Source organism: Triturus cristatus, chromosome 1_2 (genome assembly GCF_964204655.1).
Source record: "Triturus cristatus chromosome 1_2, aTriCri1.1, whole genome shotgun sequence".
NCBI classification, from domain to species: domain Eukaryota; kingdom Metazoa; phylum Chordata; class Amphibia; order Caudata; family Salamandridae; genus Triturus; species Triturus cristatus.
This window is the reverse complement of record NC_140580.1, coordinates 870,711,289-870,731,943: the sequence shown is the minus strand read 5'-3', so window position 1 is coordinate 870,731,943 and position 20,655 is coordinate 870,711,289. Positions and strand designations below refer to the sequence as shown.

Genomic DNA, 20,655 nt, shown 5'->3' with positions numbered 1-20,655 from the left:
TGTCAGCGACATCTGCAGTCTCTTTTGGGCCTGTTTTGCATTAACGATTGAAGAGGGCGCTATGCTGCACACGCTTCAAGGTACTCTGCCACTTCCTGGATGTTTATGCAACAACAGCGTGTTTCACTTACACAACAGGTCAACGCCCATTACGGAACCATTCAGGACAAAAGGCTCGAGTGTACTTGTACTGCAGCCCAATTGGTCAAAGAAACATACATAGTTATGAGGAAGGCGGAGCTTGCACTATTATCTCCCGCATCCACGGCGTTACTGGGAACAGCACGCTTTAAAGAAAACAGCTAACCAGACAGACGGCAGAAAACGGAAAAATGAGCGCCGTGGATCTGGCACGAGTGGGTGCAAACCTAGTGAAAAACGCGGTCACTGCAGAGGTGAGGCTATAAGGGTAATTGTGAGAATGCATGGAGGCTATCGAAACAAAATCACAAGAACCCGATGTTTCTGTTTTGGGAGCTAGTGCGCGCACAGCAGGCTTAAATCGAAGGTGCGGCTTGTTGGCTAATGGCTATCAGTGTAGGGAATCAGCCAATTGGAGAATGAGTAAGGTGCCGTTAGTCTTCTATTGGACGGTGACGGTTTTAGCTACACCTAAGATGGCCACCGCCACTTGTGAGTTGTATAATGCTGCCTCTAGAAAAAAAAATTGACTCCCAGGGGAAAGGGGAATTACCACAGTTCATATGAGGAGTAGGTCGGGTTCCCCCATCTTCTCAGATATATGTTAAGTTTTGAGCAAGGAAAATGACCTGTGCAACAGTATTGACTATTTTGAAAGCAGTAATTTGCAGTACTTGTTTTGACAGGTCACATGCCCGAAACGTGCAGAGAGTTTTAGGAAAGAAATTGTGTATGTACAAAGGTGGCGGTCAGATTGAACCAAGGTCAGGCAGTCGGCAAAGCAATGCACTGTTCACTATACTGCGCCAAGCTTTTACAATGTGTGTATGCTGAAAACAGGATTTATTTTCTTACTGTGTCTTTTTATATAACGTTTCATATATTAAGTTAAACAACTTTCTACCGTTATATTTGCCCTCGTGCTCCTATATTATGGTGTGCACCATGCTGTGCTATCCCACTGGAAAGACATCCAGAGGCTTCATGGTATGCACCAGGGCTTTAAGTGGGCCGGGTCTCGCCGGTGCTGAGCACCTTTTTACAGGGGGCCTCAAACGGGTCTCTAGCGGGCTCTGTTGTATGCCCTGGCACAGGCGGTGTGCACTGCTCACTTCTCACTAGTCGAGCAGTTACGGCATGACGTCATGTCATGCCAGATGAGTTGTAGGGGAATTGACATCCTTTAAAAAGAGTCATTTTCTCCATTTGAAACGCAGGAGCAGCAATATCGTCGTGGTGATACCAGGGCTTTAAGTGGAAGCTTTTTCAATATTATTTACAACAAGCAATAGTTACTGCTTATTCATATTATACAACAAACAACCATTGACAAAGCCAATAGTCCTGACTTGTTGTAGGTACAATGTTACTTGAATTCTAAAGCTGGATGCAATGACAGAAACTGCAAAATACAAGTCGGACAGCACACTATTGTAAGCGCAGATATTTACCATACATGTCTTTAAGCCACACCCTTGATTACATCGGCCACGCCCCTTTGAGAGAGCCCCTCCCAGTTTTTTCATTCCACTTAAAGCCCTGGTATGCACCACTAAGTAGTGAGACATTCACAGAGCTCTCACTGTGTACCGCCATCTGAACCTTAGTATGCACTTGTGTCAATATTGACATCCATAGACCTCTCAAACCCCCCTTCCCCCGCGACCTCTCTTGCGCCTCAGTCTAACTCGGGGGTACTCACAAACTTTCTCTCGGGGGCCAAATTTACAGTGTGGTTTGTGGCCGAGGGCCGCACTGGTGGGGGCGGGGTCAGTGGGGGAGGGGGCGGGGCTAGAGCAAAAAAATACTGTGACCATGAGGTTGAACACAGGCCGCTGCAGCAGACGCCTTCGTCCACTGAGCCACCAGACCCGGCATTCACACATCTCCTATCTATCTATCTATCTATCTATCTATCTATCTATCTATCTATCTATCTATCTATCTATCCCTCCCTCCCTCTGTCTCCCTCTCTCTCTCTATCTATTTCTCTCTCCCTCTGTCTCCCTTTCTCTCTCCCTCCCTCTGTCTCTGTCTCACTCACTCTCTCTGTCTCTGTTTCACTCACTCTCTCTGTCTCTGTCTCACTCACTCTCTCTGTCTCTGTCTCACTCACTCTCTCTGTCTCAGTACCTCTCCCTCCCTCTGTGTCTCCCTCCCTCTCTGTCTCCCCCTCCCTCTCTGTCTCTCTCCCTCTCTGTCTCCCTCTTGTCTCCCTCCCTCTTGTCTGTCTGTCTCCCTCCCTCTTGTCTGTCTGTCTCCCTCCCTCTTGTCTGTCTGTCTCCCTCCCTCTTGTCTGTCTGTCTCCCTCCCTCCCTGTCTCACTCACTTTGTTTGTCTCCCTCCCTCTCGGTCTCCCTCCCTGAAGGACCACACAGTCTTAAGAATTCCACAAAGTAGCTTGGCAGGGCCATCGTTACAAAACAGTGCCCTATTACTGGACTTATGGCCGGAGCAAGCCTCCAGTCTCATTGAACCAATTACTTTGGGAAACTAGAAAGGTAAGGGGCTCCCTGTTCTTTTGTCCAGCTTCTTCCTGACAACTGGGACTTAAGTGCTCAAAGTGTTAGTGTGTTCCCTAGGGCTTCAACAGGGTTGTTCTTCTCAAGCCCCGTCATCGAGTTGGGAGTCCCACAGTAACCAGAAACAGCAGTGTAGTGTCGAACTTTCATAGCCTGCCCAACATATTCAAAATGACCCAAGCATAGGCCAGAGGCATAGGGTCAGAGTGAACAGCATTCGCCTCCCTAACTTCTGTCTCAGAGACCCGATAAGCTCTGGTCAAATATCTTCTGATTAATCTTTTTTTCTTAAATGTCTCGTTCGGATTCTCGGTCTCGGAAACGGAGGTATTCTTTTTCACCTTTCTCTTAGGTTGTCTGTTTAGCTCACAGGATATTTTGTTACTAATATTTCCTTCTACATGTCTCTCTAGCCCCCAAGAGTAGTGCCTTCCTTAAGACTGTTAAAGATGTGGTGGTCTTTTGGTGGGAGGCAAATATTGAGGCCCTTTTGAAAACATTTAGCGCTTCGATTACCAATTTTCTGATCCTGACTTTTGGAAACGAAGTCGACAGTTTGCAAGAGTTCCTGAATTTAGGACTGTGTGCCCTTTCAGTTGTACACCTGCACACCTCCGCCCCCCGCCCCCTGTCCGTCACCTCACCCCGCGCTGGGTCAGCTTCCCTGGAACCCAAACCGCCGCCGCACCCAAGTTCTTCACAGGTCTTTTAAAGGCCAAGTCACTTGTTAATGAGGCTTTGTTGTATTTCATCACTTCTTAGCGCCCCTGCATCTCCCCTCACTCAGAGGGGAGATGCAGGGGCACTAAGAAGAGGTGAAATACAACAAAGCCTCATTAACAAGTTACTTGGCTTTTAAAAGAATCGCCCGCCCGGTCCGCGCTGCTGCAACCGGCGGTGCTTGCACAGGTACGATGTCTGCAAGGTCCGCGGGCCGCCAGGGAAGGCTTGCCGGGCCGCTGGCGGCCCGCGGGCCGTACTATGAGTACCGTGGTCTAACTGTTGATACACCCCCTGTATATTATCTGTATCTGGTCTGACTTGTGCGCTTAAGTCTGTTCTGAGATGTCATACATAGCTACTTTAATCAGGGGCGGCTCCTCCAATAGGGCAGAGGAGCGTCGCCCACTGCTTTCTCGCAGTGTGAGAAGTAGAAACATAAAATGGTAATAACGTTCCATTATTACCAATTAAGTTTGGTTGCGTGTGGATGGGGCTGCTCTGCAGCAGGGGAGGAGTGGTGTACCTGCCCACTCCCGAGTGCACAAAGATTGTTTGGTCGGCCCCTTGGGGCCACCCAAACCAGTCATGTGCACTCTGCCCTTCTCCATGCAGGCTGCAATGCAGCCTACATGGCCTCCCCCTAAGCCGTTGGCTGGGCTGCGTCCCGACCAATCACAACGCTGACTGCCTTCAATCCACCTCTACCTCGCTCAAAGTACTAAAACAGCCACCAAACTCTCACGATGCATCGCTATCCAGATCTGTAGTGTCCAATGGTATCTCAGATAGGTCATCAAAATCTTTCTCATAATGCATCACTTTCTTGCCTGGGCATCTACCCCTACCCCACTACTGAGACCCCTACATACAGTGCTTAATATGTATAAGAATAAGTGCCAGTGTCCAAAGCTTTGCTCAGAAACCCGCAGCGTGTACAATTAAATGTCAGCACGCCCAATATCAAGGCTGTGTAGTTCTAGATCCACCTCATTCTGATTTAATCCATTATTATACACTCTCTGCCCATCTCACTCTTGCAGGTTCCTGCTTTCTCCCTTTATAACAGGTTTTCCTTCTTTCTGCTATCTTTATTGTTTCCCTTTCTTGCTCTTGGTAAATGTCTGATGCTGGAATATAAGTGCTGGTCCCGAAAAATGAGTGCTGGTAGCCCCCACCAGCTCAAATTTAGCACTGCCTCCAGAACTTTAACAGTCATACTGGTCTGACTTGTACCACTGTTTCAGTCCAAAGATGTCTACACTTTCTATGTGCCCCTCTCTCTTCACTTGCATTATGCAAAAGATCAAATTAAACTCTACTAATGAATCCAGACCTACATTATTAAATAGCGTATCTGCATTAAGGCACTCCTAAAACTATTCAAATGCACCTTTGTCTAAATCGGCCATCTCCAACTTTTTCTGTGGTGAGAGCTACTTCTGATCAGTAAACATCATCGTGAGCTACTGAAGGCTAAACCATTCATGCATTGTTACCAGCCACCCCCTCCCCCAGATTCATTTACTTTAAGCCTAATGTCCATAGAGCCAGATACTATGGTTTGAACAAAATACTTTGACTAGGGTCACTATGACAGGGCTGACATTTGTGTCAGTGAGAGCGTGGTCTTTGGGGGATCAATCAACATGTGTACGTCTGAATGGGATAACCTTGCACGGGTGACTGAGAGCCTGCGTTGTATGTATTTGCAACACAGGACATACCTTTCACCATATGTGGTACAGTTACATGTATAGTACAAACATACAATCATTATATTTAAATGGGAAAAATACGAAGTGCAGAAAAAAGTTCTGCAAAAATTTATGTAATACGGAACATTTTTCAGCATTTTTGTCACAAACGACTTGCTAATTGGATTAAATAAATAAATAAAAAAAATTCTATTTTCCCCAACGATTAGAGATGGATTTGGGTATAGGGATGATGGTTAATTTTTCCTTGGGTTGCTTCTTTGTGAGGATAAATTGCAGCAATCGGAACAATGCTTCTGCGTGTTGTGGGAACACCCTGTAGTAAAATGTAGCATTTGATCCAATTTTTGTCAAATGTAGGAGGAATTCTACATTTCCAACCTCCAAACCGAGTGTCAGACTTGAGTGCTTAATGTAGTGGATGGGTTTTACAGAAGTTTCCAGGACTGCTTTTGTTTTCCTCGCTGGTTGTACTTGTATTGGAAATCTTAACAATCAATTGCAATGCAATAGGTCTCGTATTGCTAGAGTTTGAGCTATTGGCATTGTAAATGACAATGCCTTTTATTTATATGTTTACAAAACCTGCAAGCAGTGCTTAAACACCGCTTGCAGGTTTTGTAAACACATCAATAAAAGGCGTTGTCATTTACATTGCCAATAGCTCAAACTCTCGCAAATGCCAGACCTTTGTGTCACCTGTGCTTTAGCTTTCAACATCTTTAGCTAAAGCGCGGGTACCGCAATAGCTTCAAAAGTAAAGCAATAAAAAACCTGCACTACTACTACTACTTCTTTCTTCTTCTTCCTAAACAACAGTTCGGCAAGCAAATAAGAAAAGCACAGGCACCATCATTCTTGCTAAGGCATGCCGCGCTGGATACATGGAAATAAAATAAGCATTTTAAGAAAATAGTGCTCGGAGGCTGTAATTAAAGCCTACCGAGTAACAACACATGTAACAAGGGGTGTCCTCATGAGAGGTTGCAAGAAGAGAAAAGGTGGTTCTAAGGAGGGACTACTAAGCTTACTCACCAATCAAAAGCCACCATTTACAAAGGACAAGGACAGGAGCCAATTAAAAAGATGGGCGGAAAGAGGGTGGGGTTTCATGCCCTTATCCTGAATACAGCATATCTCGAAGTAACAGCGCAAGCACGGCCTAGGCGAGACCTGCACATTCTTGAGGTATTCATTAATATGACCTACCATGGAAGCCCACCGCATGGATGTCTTAACTGGCCATTGTGACGTCTGTTGATGGCAAAACTCTCAACGGACCCTTTATAGTGATTCAAATGGATGGCCGCCATTCCCTCAAATCAGTTCCAGTGATCCTAAAATGGATCCCATGGCCCTGCTAGTCAGCTAAACCATGCCCTAGCATCACCCTCAATTTTCCTTATGTCTCTTCTTTGGCATATTCTTACTTTAGCTGTCATGCCAGTCTATGGTTTAGAAAAAATCCTAATAAAAATACAAACATAGATACATACATAAATGGATTTTTGGCCAGGCCTCTTCAGCCATTTGTCTGTTTTAGTGTCATTCACATTTTGCCTCTGCCCACTGCAGCATCAAGCATGTGGCAGAGGGTCAGTCCACTAAATCCATTGGTTTATTGTACTGTTAGTGATATAATTTTTTCCTAATCACATGTACACAGCCGCCAGAAAAGAAGTGCACTATTGACTTATTTTTCTTAGCTGACCTACACCTGCCACCTTTGTATGGCAATATTATTATTTTTTACTTCTCATTTCTTTTGCATATGCGTGCGACAAAAAATTGGAAATCATGAAATACTCCTCAAGACCAGAGGTATTGGCTTTGCCGATGTTTGTTTACACAACGACCAGGAGATCAGTAATATTTTTTTTGTTTAACTGGTTCCCATATCGATTTGTAGGGATGCACACGCCATCGTGCATGCCTAAAATATACCACCAAGGAAGAACCTTTATTTAGTTTACTTTTTTTGCTTAGCTGCTTTGCCAAAAAGCCCCAAAGGCACGACGTAGTGACTTTGCCGATCCTGGTTTCCTATCCTGCTTGTATGCCCAGTGCCAAAAGCATTACTGAAGCTGCTCTTACATAAAATACTTACCCTACTAGTTTAAGGAAGGCTATCTTTGTCTGTAAATCCCACCTTGCTCTGGTGGGCTGTTTAAACGGCTACACAAACTACCCAAAACACACAAGATGATGGACGGAATGTTGCACATTGGCAAAACATTTACCCCCAGTCACAGATCTGGGTTTAATCCATCGTTATTTTGCTCACCACGCCACCCCAGTTCAGACATGGCCATATGCAAATCAGTCTTGACCCTGTGCCTCATGGGAACAGTCCAGCCCGAACTGCCAAGCCATGTCTTCCCTGGATCGGAATCAAGCATCCTAGGACCGGTTTCGGGGTTTCACCCCTCTTCAACCTGGATAGTGCCAAAAGCATTACTGAAGCTGCTCCTACATAAAATACTTACCCAACTAGTTTAAGGAAGGCTACCTTTGTCTGTAAATCTCACCTTGCTCTGGTGGGCTGTTTCAGGATACAAAAACTACCCATACTGTATGTTATATTGTAAAAAGTGCAATAAATGCAGTGGCACCACAACCAGCAAAAAATATTAACTCTGCCACAGTAGCGTTTCACGTTTGTACTACTGTGTGTAATATTTGAGCCAGGGAAAAAACTGGATGATACAAAGAAATTAGCCTAATAGGGAAGAGTTTGTGTTAAGGGCATGAACTGGTCTTGCACAATCTGTCTGTGCCTTTGTGCACCACATACCAGACTGACCTCTGCAAATCACTACTTATCAGCTTGTCCAAAAACCTCCACCTATCGGCAGCTTGCTCTGAGTGGGGCGCTTCTGTTAGCCAAAGGTCACACCCGACATACCCATTGCCAGAATTAGTGTGTCAAGTGTGACTGTGCAAGCTCAGCTTTGGCTTCCAGTAGAATCTGGTATTATAAGCCTGTAGCAGATATATTGTTATTGTGTGGGTATATATATGTGTGTGTGTGTGTGTGTGTGTGTATGTGAGTGTGTGTATATATAGCGCTTACTACCCCTGACGAGGCGCTGAATCTTTTTTTGGCAAGTAGCATGCTTCTTCGGAACCAAAAAAGTATTAGTGATGAATTAGTATAGGGAAATATGAAATTAATTTGAGCGGTGGACATGTGAATCTGTTAGTTGGATTGAAAAGAATAGTGGAGGGATAGAAGAGGGAAGGGTATATTTTTTCAATTTTCCACCCATGATAAAGCATTTGATGCATCAGTCTAGTCCTTTGCCCTATAATGCATCTTTGAGACAAGGGGATATTTTTATGAGAGAGTTGCCAAACTGCTGCGAGGTGCCTGTTGTTAACTGCACTTAAGGCCCCTTAAGGGGTATGAAAAGTGCTGTATGAGTACCAGTATAATGTAATTTATCGAGCTGGGGATGACCGCTGCCAGGTGAGGTGTGGTGTGTAGTGCTCTGTAATATACAAGCGGTTGCTGTGCCATCTCTTCACCGATGGTATAATTTCTCTATTCATTTTCCAGGTGGTGGAGTTGAAGACTCTGTGGCAGGACCAACCGAGTGTGCTGTTTTTTCTGCGGCGGTTTGGCTGTCAGATTTGCCGCTGGACGGCGAGCGAGATCAGTAAACTGAAGGAAAGCTTTGACAGTCACAATGTCCGCCTGATCGGTATTGGGCCGGAAGAGGTTGGGCTGAAAGAGTTCCTGGATGGAAAGTATTTCAAAGGAGGTAAGGCTCCTGGAATATATTTGTACAATTACAGACTGATGCCACCTGCTTTTGTTGCAGTTGACGTCCTACATGGTGTATCAGCCTCCCTTCTCTCCCCAGAAATGTTTCTTTGATACATACCTCTGAAGCTGCAACGATGTTCCTTTGAAACCAGATCGTCCTTTTACCTCCTAGTATTTTACTACGCGCACATAACCATTTCAGCATGTTAACAAAATCACGATGAATAGCGCCCCTCACCCTCTGGAGGACCCAACATCTTTCCAATGGACTGATCTCAGAGGCCGTCCATTGAATGATGTCACAAAGCATATCAAAGCTTAAGTTGAAGTCATCAAACAAAGCAATATTCTAGAATTCCAATTGTTGATTGTTAAAGATGCAGGATTGGTTAAAGAGAACAACTTTTTTCCTCCACACTGGGTGGCATCGTTAAATAGCTTCTCTGTTTGTTTTGATTTTTCCGTTAATTATAGTTTTTAGGTTAACCAAAGCAAATGAATGGGTCTTTCTTGTTGAAGCCATTCACATCTTTTGTCTTAGCGTCTTTCTAGAGTGAAAGCATTAATTAACGGCGGGAAGGGATTTTGTGGTCTGTACATAAACAGAAGCAACGCTCTTGCTGTTTGTAAACAGATGAAAATGCATAACAAGAGATTTTTGACCATTTTTTAAATATTGTAATGTATTGAACTTCAAAGTTCCTATTCTGTAGATTTTGATGCTGTTGTGACGTGCTGATCTTTTTAGCTGTCTTTAAGCACACACACTGCTTAATTTGAGCCAGTGGGTTCTGGTGCTGGGCACCGGCAATTAATTGTCATCACCACAATTATGACACTCTTCCACCACATAGTGACGCTGCTCATCTAATTTAGAGATGAGCAGAACAGTTGTTTATGAATACAATATACATTGAAAAAATTCTAATACCTTCCCCCCAGCCATTACTTTAGCTTTGGGGACCTGGAATAATTGCAACTGTTGCACTTGCAGGCAAGAGAGAAGGCTAGTAGTTGTTTTGGGACTGTCATTGGCAGCGATGACGAGGCAAGGGGTGGTGCAAGCTGTAGTGGCCTTCTGGTCAGGGCCCAGGCACTTATTATTTTACAAATTCAGCACTGACACACACGCATTATTCTGAAATGTATTTTTATTCTATCAACAGTTAAACAAATACAATTGCTGCTTTGCAAGCTGATGGGGCTTACATTGGACCTCAATTGGCCCCTTGCAAGACCACCTTCCCGTCTCATGCTCAAGAAATTTGAGCAACTGCATAACACACCAGGTTGTTTGGCTTTGATTTGTGAAGTTTGAGAAGCATTGCAGCTGCTTTCTTCATAGGGGTAATTGGAACTGCAGCGTGTCATCTGTGACTAATACTGCTCCCTACACCAGCTTTTGCATGTTTCTGCTGTGCATCCTGGGTGCTATGTGCCGTGGACAATAACATGACTTCAGTCTTGGCAACTGGTGTGATCATCTTGCAAAACGGGCATCTTCCAAGCGTAATCAGTAAAGATGTACTTGATCACAACTTGGTAGATGGTGGTTCTTTATTCCCCACACTAGGACCTGCTCTGATCACAGTACTCTGGAGTACTCTGCTCCAGCTATCAGCTTCCCCGTAAAGCTGCATAATGCCGTTTGCTGCTGGTCTTAACATTCAAGGTAGAGAAAGGCTTCAACGTTAAAGAATGTCTTCTCACAGCCCTTCTGCAGTCTGACAATTGCACTTGTACTAAGAAAGTACAGTGATGCACAGAGAAATTTTATAACATCCCTTTTGGCTTTAAATCCCACGATGCAATGGCTTCATTTAATTGCAGGGGAGATGGACTATGGATTCCCTCTGTGGACATCACCTACCCAGCCGGTCTTTGGACAAACTCTCATGCGTCTCTCCTGACCTCATCTCCCTCCTCTCCCTTCACCCTACCCCCTACCCCTTTCTGCTCTACTCTTCACCGCTTTCCAGCTATTGTCCTTTGCCCTCAACTGCCCTTGCTCATAGTTCCCACCCTGTTTATCCACTGGACTTTCTTCTGTGAATTTTCCCTCGTCAGTTGAGACCTAGCCATTTGACTGATGCCCGATGGAGCTACCTTGTTTAGCTAAAGGGGAGACGGGCTGTGGATTTCCTCCTCGGATGTTTATCTACCCAGTCGGTCTTTGGGCAGACTTCCTTTCGTCTCTCCTGTCGTCCTTTTCCTCGTCCTCCCCCCCCCCCCCTAAAACCTCCCCCCCCCCCCTCCGCTCTATTTGTCTCACCTTTCTTTCCTCTCTCAATGTGTTGCTTATTTTTGATGTAATGTGTAATTGTTATCATTTTCTGTAACAGTGTGTAACCTAATGTAAAGCGCTCTGATGCCTACGGGTCTAGCCAGCGCTATATAAAACTCATTAAATAAAAAAATAAATTGCAACCCAGCCTTAAAAAGTGTTATACAATGCTTGAAGGGGCTAATGAGAAATTTAACTCTTTATACATTTAACAAAGCATAGGAAATGTAATTTTCGATAAAAATAGTTGTGTATTGGGGGTAACGTCTTCAGAAAAATGTTGCAGTGTTTCATATTGTGGTTGAGGTGGTGGACACACAGAAACTCCTAAATCCGCTGTAGGACTGATAAAGTTCATATAATGGATGATCCAAACACCGCTGTGAAGCGTTGCTCCCAAACATACATCCAAGCTGAATTACCTACAATTATAAAAGTATCCAAAGTCTGACAACTACATGTAACAGACGTGCAACACTTGGAATGACTTTGGCATTGACCACGCCCTTTTCTGTTTTATTTCAGATATCTACATTGATGAGAAAAAGCAGTGCTACAAAGACCTGGGATTCAAAAGGTCAGTCATTTACAGAGTGTGACAACCAGTTCCTTTGAAAAGCTGCAGCATTGACCGGTTTTAGTGCAGCAATAAATGTTTAGAGTCTCCTAAAAGCCATTAAAGCGCAATATGTAACCAGCAATGTTGCAAAATGTTGCATCAATACGTTGACTGTGCTAATCACAGGCGCCAACGTTTCTGGGGCCGAGAGGAGGTGGAGGCGGGTCAAAGTGCTACTGCTTAGGTAATTCTTACACAGAAGGCAACAACAAAAAACATTTTAAGCATCTGCAGAGCATTGGGGCATGCAGTCATGTGTCTGGTGCTTGTCACAGGATGTCAGCAGATCTCCGCCAATTCTAGCTATGATAAGTATTTTATTTGCTTCGGTTCCAGGGCCTCGGGTTGCCCAACTGTCGTTTTGGAATAACATTTATCTTGTGCTCGATTTTATCTCTCTTCCTCTCCGTATTCACACTTGGAATCTGCTGTCCTTGTTGCAAGTTCTGGGGCTTGTTAGCTAAACCTGGCATAGATCCTTCTAAAACAGGAATTGCAAAGTTGCTGAGCTCGGATTCAAGAATCACTCTTGTAGCCTAATGGCCCACCTCGCAAAGGCCAGGTAGAAAACGTTTGCAATCTACTCCGTCTTCCAATGTGTTTGGAGTACATTTTTGATTTTTTTTTTTTTTTTTTTTTTAAGGTGGGGAGGGGTGGGGGTCGTGAATAATCCTAGCTGTGTCACAAAATCATCAAATGTTGAAGACTTGCAGACAGATTTTTCTTGTGTGCATTTTCCACTGCGTGGGAAGTTTCTCATGAGTAAATGTCATTTATTTCCCACTAAGAAAAAACACCCTCTTCCATTTCTCACAAGATGATGTGCGTTTTTCTGGGGTGAGAAACGACTTGAAAAACGTTTGTAAATGTTCCCTGACTTACATATTCGTTTTAGAAAAAATTCCCTACCCTGCAACACTCAAATAGCAGCCCCAGCTCCGTATTTATGATGATCATTCGCCATACTTTGTGTGTTCTACCATTTTAAGTTCAGTTTTCGATTAGGTAATTATTTCACAATCCTGATTCTGTGAATATATTTTCCATCTGTACCTCAAATTTACTTGGATAAGAAAATAGTTAGCGAACTAGGCCCAAAGCCATCGCTAGATATCGTTGGGGCAAAAAAGGCCCTCCTATTTGTTGAGTTCTGATCTATAAGATGCTGCAGTAGTGCTCTGTGACTTGTGTGATTGTAAAGTAGGTAAACTGTGGGATTCAGCTTCTGTTGTAGTGTAACCTGACAGCAAAAGGTTTGCTATAGGTTGGGCAGATAATAAATGTACAAGGTCAACATATTCTTTAAAGCATCAAGAACTGGGTATATAGTACAAACTAAGGGCATCATTCCGCCCGCCATATGTGCGGCGGTCCCGTGGGGGAGATTAGGATGCACCCGCCACACTGGCGGGCGCATCACACATTTTTAACATTGCGGTGAGCGGTGCTTTTAGCAGCACCCGCCACAATGGTAAAATTGCATGTTGTGCATTTGCATGCACAAAGTGGCAGGCACCGCGCGGTGCCTGCTGCTTTGTGCATGCAAATGCAGGGGGTACCATAGGTCCTCCCCATGTGCACCCCTCCACCCCCAATACCCTGGGGGCCTGCAACGGGCCCCCAAAGTCACTGTCTGCATGCCTTTTTCGTGGCGGCAACGAAGGCATCTTACCGCTGCTTTCCTAATATGGATGGCGGTGTCTAACAGACACTGCCGCCATAGCAGGCCCCTTTTCCGCCCGGTCACCTGTGTGACCGGCAGAAAACTGCCAGACGGTCTTTTCCCCCTGCCATACTAGTATGGCAGGGGGAAATGGGTGGCGGGCAGGAAAGGATGTAGGGTGGATCGCCACCGCCATGCGGGTGGTGGCGAGCCGCCCTACATCCTAATGGGCCCCTACATGTCTTTATTACATGCAACAATTTAGCCTCCTCCAAAATATAGTTCTTTGAGTGGTGTTAAATCTGTGTATATATAAGTCTTTATATATGCCATGAGAAATTCATGAACAGTATCTAAGAACAGTATACATGGACATAACATCCATTCGATACATTATTTGGTAGCTGTGAACATTCGTACTGTTTTATGGGGCTGGTATTCCTTAAAGTGGTCATAAGCTGTTGCGGGTGGCAGGCACCGACACTCATTTTTGGGGACCGACACTCATTTTTTTTTTTCCTCATCAGACTTTGAACCAAAGCAAGAGGGAGGAAGTGCAAAAGGTGGAAAGCAGGAGGAAGTAAAATATGGAAAAATAGTGAGAAAGAAATGATGAAATGAAAACATGAAAAAGTGAAATGAAGGGGCAGGGAGTGTCTGGCGGTGGATGAAACAGGAATGAGGTGGAATCAGCATTACGCAGCCTTGGTATTCAGCATCCTGACATTTGACAGTTCTGGCCATGGGCTTCTGGGCAAACTGTGGGCCCTGGCACTTAATCTTTTACTAACTAAGCACTGGTTACAACCCCTGCATGTTGGGTTGAATGACCCTTGGGCTATGATGGAGTCCTGCCCGCATGCACCATAGGAGGCATTTTTCTTCTGTTATTCATTACAGGCACACCTCCACATTTCAACGCACCTGGCCGACTGATTGATGAGCTCTTTCTTATGATTAATCTGAATACCTCTCGAATGATTAACAGCAATCGGCAGCTGTATAGTGCTCACTGCAACAGTACATTTTTAGACCTCCACCTGGCAGAATAATTGTAAAGAGTTACCAAAAACACTGAAACCAAACTCTCACATCACCCTAGTCAGGGAAACACCGGAGGCAAACCAAAGATCTGTTGAAAATACACTTAACCAGCCCTTCAGTAAGTGGGCTGAGGGTCAAGTGTTCGATTCCGATGGCAGCTCGGCACCATGTGACTCTGGGCAATAGCTCACTTAATCTCCCCGATGGCCCCAGCACCTTGAGACCCCTAGGGGTGATTGGTTCGCGCTTTACAAATACCGGATACATAAATGCATTTGGTGGTGTAGGGGTGCCACAACAAAAACAATAAAGTTAAAAGTATTTAATATTCAATCTCGTTTACAACCATATTTAGTAACATAGGCACAAACCTAAAAAAGAAAAGAGAAGAATATAGCCCATGAAGGAAGACGATAGCATACCTGCCAGGTTAAGACAAATATGTCCAAAATAAAAACAGAGTCTCTAGTTTAAAAAACACTATCAATTTACTTAGCAGTTTCGAATTACCAGAATACAATCACTCGGAACTAAAAGTAGCGTTTTATCAAAAGTGTCCATTAGAAGGCAGCAGCTCACCAAGATTATTCTCGATGATCTCACCATGCTCTGGATATACACACGGGCCGGCGCACCTGGGATGGAGTCAGTTGCATTATTATATGTACTGTGACTCGTTAGTGTGATATTGGAGGCTATCCTCTAACCCATGGCGGAGGAAGGCCACATTTTATGCTTAAATGTAAATGTAAATGTCAAGGTACTTATAGAGCGCACTGTCACCAGACGGCCACCTTGCGGTGTCGCCTTTGCGGTTTCCTGGCGCCGATACTCATACCGCTGTGGAACCCCTCCTGGCTTTCCCTGTGAAGTGTCCACTCCTGGGCACCCCCAGGGTGAAGCCAGGCATCCTTAGCGCTGTTGGGGCCGGTGTGGAGGTTAAGCAAGCTATTGCCCAGAGTTGCAGCGTGGGGCCTGTGATTAGAATAGACAGGTCCGAGGAAATTGAGCCCCGCCGAGGCGGGAATCGAACCCTGGTCCATGGCCAGAACTCTGCTTCAGGGTCTGCCGCTCTAACCATTGAGCCACACTCCTCCACTCCATTGTGGTCATGGCAGGAATTGTCTGCAGTGTGGTGGGCCACAAAATGGGGCCACTTCTGGGGTTGCAGTCAGCAAGGCTTGCTTTCTCCCTGCACGGACATATTTAATGATCGTGACTAACCATTTATTGGCTAAAACCTAAGATGTAAACTCCATTTTGTATGTCTAGAGAATTCATTTGCACATGTTAAAATCGTTTGACCCCAGCAAGTATTGTCTAAGCAGCTCAACTAACTGCTTGTATTTTTACAGAATGAATACATGTTCTAACTTCTTAACATGATTTAGAAATAGAATATAAAATGTGGTTGTTTCGGTACAAATTACATATACCTAGCAATGTGTATAAAATCACTGTCACTGATTCGAAGTTATGAATATAATTCAGAGGTTACATTACATATTGGGTCCTATAAGCATCTGACGAAAGTGTTTGTAAAGCAGACGAACATCAATGCTGGAGAGAATTGCTATTGAATTTAACACGGAATTCTGTCACTGGGTTAGCACCGTTTTCAAAATTTTATGGCTCATGTGTGATCGAAATCTAAAGCTATAAATTACAAAAGGCCACTTAATTTGTATTTGAACATTTGTGTACATCTCTCAACGGAAAGGCTTGTATCAGCCCTGCATGACTGAAGAGTGTGACCTGCTGATGCCGTAGAACTCCCTGCGGCTGGTGCATATACCCAGTGTGCAATCTTAAAGTTTCCACAAGGGCCATGACGTGGTAAATTGACTGTCAATAGAACATTAATCCATGCCAGAATATATCTCATGCTTTTACTAATTTTAAGTATGAAGCAATTACATGTATGGAAAAGATTAGGACTGTAAGGGGCTTGTCATCCGGGAACAACATTGAATCTTGTATGATGTCTACCCCATTGTCAGAAGATGCCCTAAGTATATGTTTCTTCCGTTTAGATACAATGCCTTGAATGTTGTTCCTGCTGCGCTGGGGAAGAAAGTTCGTGAAGTAGTTACCAAGGTATGTGACGGACACAACCCCAAACCTTTGGAACGTTTTATTAGAACATATTGTGTGTATTTGACTCCAGTGTTTTCCCAAGGAGAGCGCGGCTGCAGTGCAAGATGGTGAACTTTCGAAGAGCTGGGGTATAACACCCCAAGTGAGCTATGTGAGTCCAACTTCCTCTAGAGGCGTTCTGGAAAGTTCTTCCAGATCATTTTAAAAAAGCATGACAAATGATAAGGAACACTTTTATAATCGAATGCGTCTAAAAGCCTTAAGTCTGAAGCACTTGCAGAAACACTTCTGTGCTTTCCTGGAGTGCTAAGCAAGCCTGACACTTCTAACAGCGTTTGGTGTATGTGCTACCCAAGAAGCCTTTGGAGAAATGTGCACATCAGCGTATTTTGCATTCTGAAATTTGAGCCTGTACTTTCAGAAGGCCGATTCATTTTCTCCAAATTTTCATAGCTTCTATTTTCTCTTTGCATTCATTTCCTTGTCATTTTTTTACTTTAACCGGCAAGTAGATTCTTTAGTCCCATGTTATGAGTGATAAACTATTTGGAACGAACATGGGGTTAAAATTTGGCCACACGTGCCTTCCATTCTCCGGCCACAGAGAGCATACCCCAACAGCACATATTTACAGCTCTTCTGCTACTTTTCCTTATCCTTCCTCTTTCTTTCTTCTTCTTCTTCCAGGGCCTCCTGTGTGCCAAGCGCTAGATTTTCTATAGTTTTGGCCCAGAGTTCATGTTGAGTCTGCAATCTTCAGATGTTGTTGGAACTCAAGTCATTGAATAGGTTCTTCCCAAGCAAGAGATTCATTTTTGGGCGAGTAGTGTAGATGTGGGGACTCCTGCTCCAAATATGTCACTGGTTCAACCTTAGATACTATACTTTACAACTTATTGGCCTCCACTGTCGAGTTTCCAGGTACACCATAAAAATGAAATGTGTGCCAGAAAAGAAAATCCGTTGCCCAAATATCTGCCACTCAAACATTGGGGATCTCATCCCAAGGAAGTTGGTTATTTCTTCTAAGATCTGGTGTTGAATTCATCAGTGACTGAAGTCTGGTCACCGGTGTCCAATCAGGACATGGCGTCCTTCATCCACTTGGGGAACCAACTGTTTTGTTTATCTTTCCAATGGAAAGCGGTAGTAGTGGGCCTGTTTCCGTTATGGTATCTACATGGATTTCCTAGTGGTATCCACAGGCGCCCAGCTTGGGCTCTACCCATCACACAAGGTTTCGCTATGACGGGGAAACCAACAGGCCCAGGGGTCACCTGCTATGTTGAATTACTGTAACAGTTCCTTTTGGGAATAAGGCCTTAGGCTAGCACTTCACCCCTAATATCAGGGGACACATAGAGGCTTGAAAGATGATTAAATGATACTGGACAAGGATGGCGGTCTATCACCTGTGTAACTGATGTGAAGGCGGTCTGCATTCTGGCCCTTCTGATAATAAAATGCAGAATACAGGCACTCTACAGTGGGGTTGGGACTTGTTTTATTGTATTTGCAGACTTTGAAGCCAAGAGTCACAGGTCAGAGCAGTGTGGACTGGTGCTAGGAGATTTGTGGATTGCACTCAAATTCTATCTGCACCTCTTCCAGTTGTCTTGGGAATCGGCAAACACACGTAATGCAGGTTATGGGTAGGTTTCAGTCAGGCATGGGAAGCCTGCACTGGAGATAAAAGCTGAGACGCCCCACCCCTATGCATCAAACAGAGGTTTTGGGGACGGAGCACCTGAAAAGGACTACATGGAAGTTGATATGCCGTACATGGACATAACCAGCTTTCACACATCAAAGCCACCATCTTGTACGGCATGTACACTGTGACCATACAGTTCACATCATTTACCAAGTCCTTCATAGATCACATACATACATGCATCTCCCACATATAACGAAGGTAAAGGGTTCTTGATATCTGAATAGCACAAACCCTTTTAATCACAACTCAATAGGCGACCTCCCCACAGGGTGGATGTAAAAATCCTATGTGGGTCCTTGGAATACAGAATTGCTGACCCCATTGAAAGTCACATCATAGCTTAGGTTGAGGGGAAAGTGGTCACCCTCGTTTAGAAAAGTGATTCATTTTACTTGCTTCAAAAACAGAAAGGTAAAAAGCACCACGAGCAGACTTCAGAATTGTGGAATTCACTGCTGGAAAATCCCAGTGTTATGTGGCAAAAAGGTCTAGGGCAAGATCACGCAACTTCTCTAAGCCAGGCAGATAACTTTTGCCGAATGTCTGACAAAAAATCGACGGACAGAAAATCGACCTACAAAAATATCGACACAGAAATATCGAACTCAAAAATATCGAAGTCCTATCTACATAAAGGTAAGTACAAAAATATCGGAAAAAAAATATTGTTGTAAAAAATGTTTTTTAAAATGTTTTAATAATAATGTAAAAATAAGTAAATACATATAATTAAAAAAATATAGATCTAAATATTTAAAAATAACTAATACATATGATTTTAAAATACATTAAACATATACATATAAATTAATATATATACTTACGCCACATATTGCAACAGTAGGGAAAGTGTTGGATAGCGTCAGGGTAAAAATTACTATTCCCACTCCAGTGAGTGCAACAGTAGGGAAAGTGCTGGATGGCGTAGGGGTAAAAATTACTATTCCCACTCCAGTGAGTGTAACAGTAGGGAAAGCGCTGGATAGCGGAGGGGTAAAAATTACTATTCCCACTCCAGTGAGTGCAACAGTAGGGAAAGCGCTGAATAGCGTAGGGGTAAAAATTACTTTTCCCACTCCAGTGAGTGCAACAGTAGGGAAAGCGTTGGATAGCGTACGGGTAAAAATTACTATTCCAACTCCAGTGAGTGTAACATTGTGGAAAATGCAGGATAGCGTAGGGGTTAAATTAACATTTATCAATTAAATAATTTTAAAAAAAAGAACATTAATAATTAATTTACAAAAAAATTAATAAATACCAATACATTTAAATTAATATTTACTTAAATAGCATTAAATTACACCCCACACTATTCCCCCCTTTAAAACACAACACACTACACATACAAAAAAACACAATTTAATTATCAATTAATAACAAGTAATAAAATAATTATAAATTAACTAATTAAACATTAATTACCAATTAATAATTAACAATACATTAATCAATAACAAAAAATAATTCTAATTAATATACTTATAAATTAACTAATTAATTACAAATTAATACATTAATAATCAATAACAAATAAAAACAATCTCATTAATTAAATTACTTACCACCCTATTCCCCTATAAACCCACTACACATAAAAAATCACATAATTTATCAATGAATCACTTAATAAAAATGAATTACCAATTATTAATTAACAAATTAATTATCAATTAATAACAATAACAATTATAAATAATATAGTTATAAATTAACTAATTCATAAATTGCCAATTAACAATTAATTAATAATTAATAAAAATTAATTATAATTAAATTACTTCCCACCCTATTCCCCTATAAAACCACAACTCAAACGCAAAATTTACTTTAACAAAATTACTAATTTCTAAGCATTTATTTTAAAATTTATGAAAATACATTAAAGTTTAACATGCATATAAAATACATACTAAAATACATAACACTAAATTTGTTTTCGATATTATTGACAACGATATTTTTGCTTAGGATATTACTTACTTCGATATTACTGACTTCGATATTAAAAAAAACCCAATATTACTTACCTTGGGGACGATTTTCTGGTCAACGATATTCTTGACTTCGATATTCTGTCCCTACGATATTAAAAACTCGATATTAATTTGGTCGATATTTAAAGATCGATATTTTGACTGACCACCCTTTTGCCACAACACTGCCTGACAGTGTGAACAGCAACATAACCAGTCATCATTAGGCAGAGCAGATTTGTGGTCTGCTGTATTGCAGGCCGTTCGCTGTCTGTCACCTAGTGGTTTAAGCAGTGACCTTGCCCGCTTTTGTGTTGTGAGAGTCCACCACAGTGATCCAGAGCGAAGGGTTGTGGTTTCCTGCCTGCCTCAGTTACTGTCTTTG

The 20,655-nt window shown here is 43.0% G+C and overlaps 1 protein-coding gene across 1 annotated transcript in view; it reads left to right on the top strand.

The window, feature by feature from the left end:
* Positions 1 to 215: 215 nt before the first annotated feature.
* Positions 216 to 20,655, top strand: part of PRXL2B (peroxiredoxin like 2B) — a 33,612-nt gene continuing 13,172 nt past the window's right edge. Inside the window, exons 1-4 of the mRNA XM_085609208.1 lie at positions 216 to 395; positions 8,661 to 8,865; positions 11,680 to 11,731; positions 16,514 to 16,577. Coding sequence (XP_085465334.1) covers positions 333 to 395; positions 8,661 to 8,865; positions 11,680 to 11,731; positions 16,514 to 16,577 — 384 coding nt within the window. The 5' untranslated portion in view covers positions 216 to 332. The remainder of the gene's footprint in view (positions 396 to 8,660; positions 8,866 to 11,679; positions 11,732 to 16,513; positions 16,578 to 20,655) is intronic.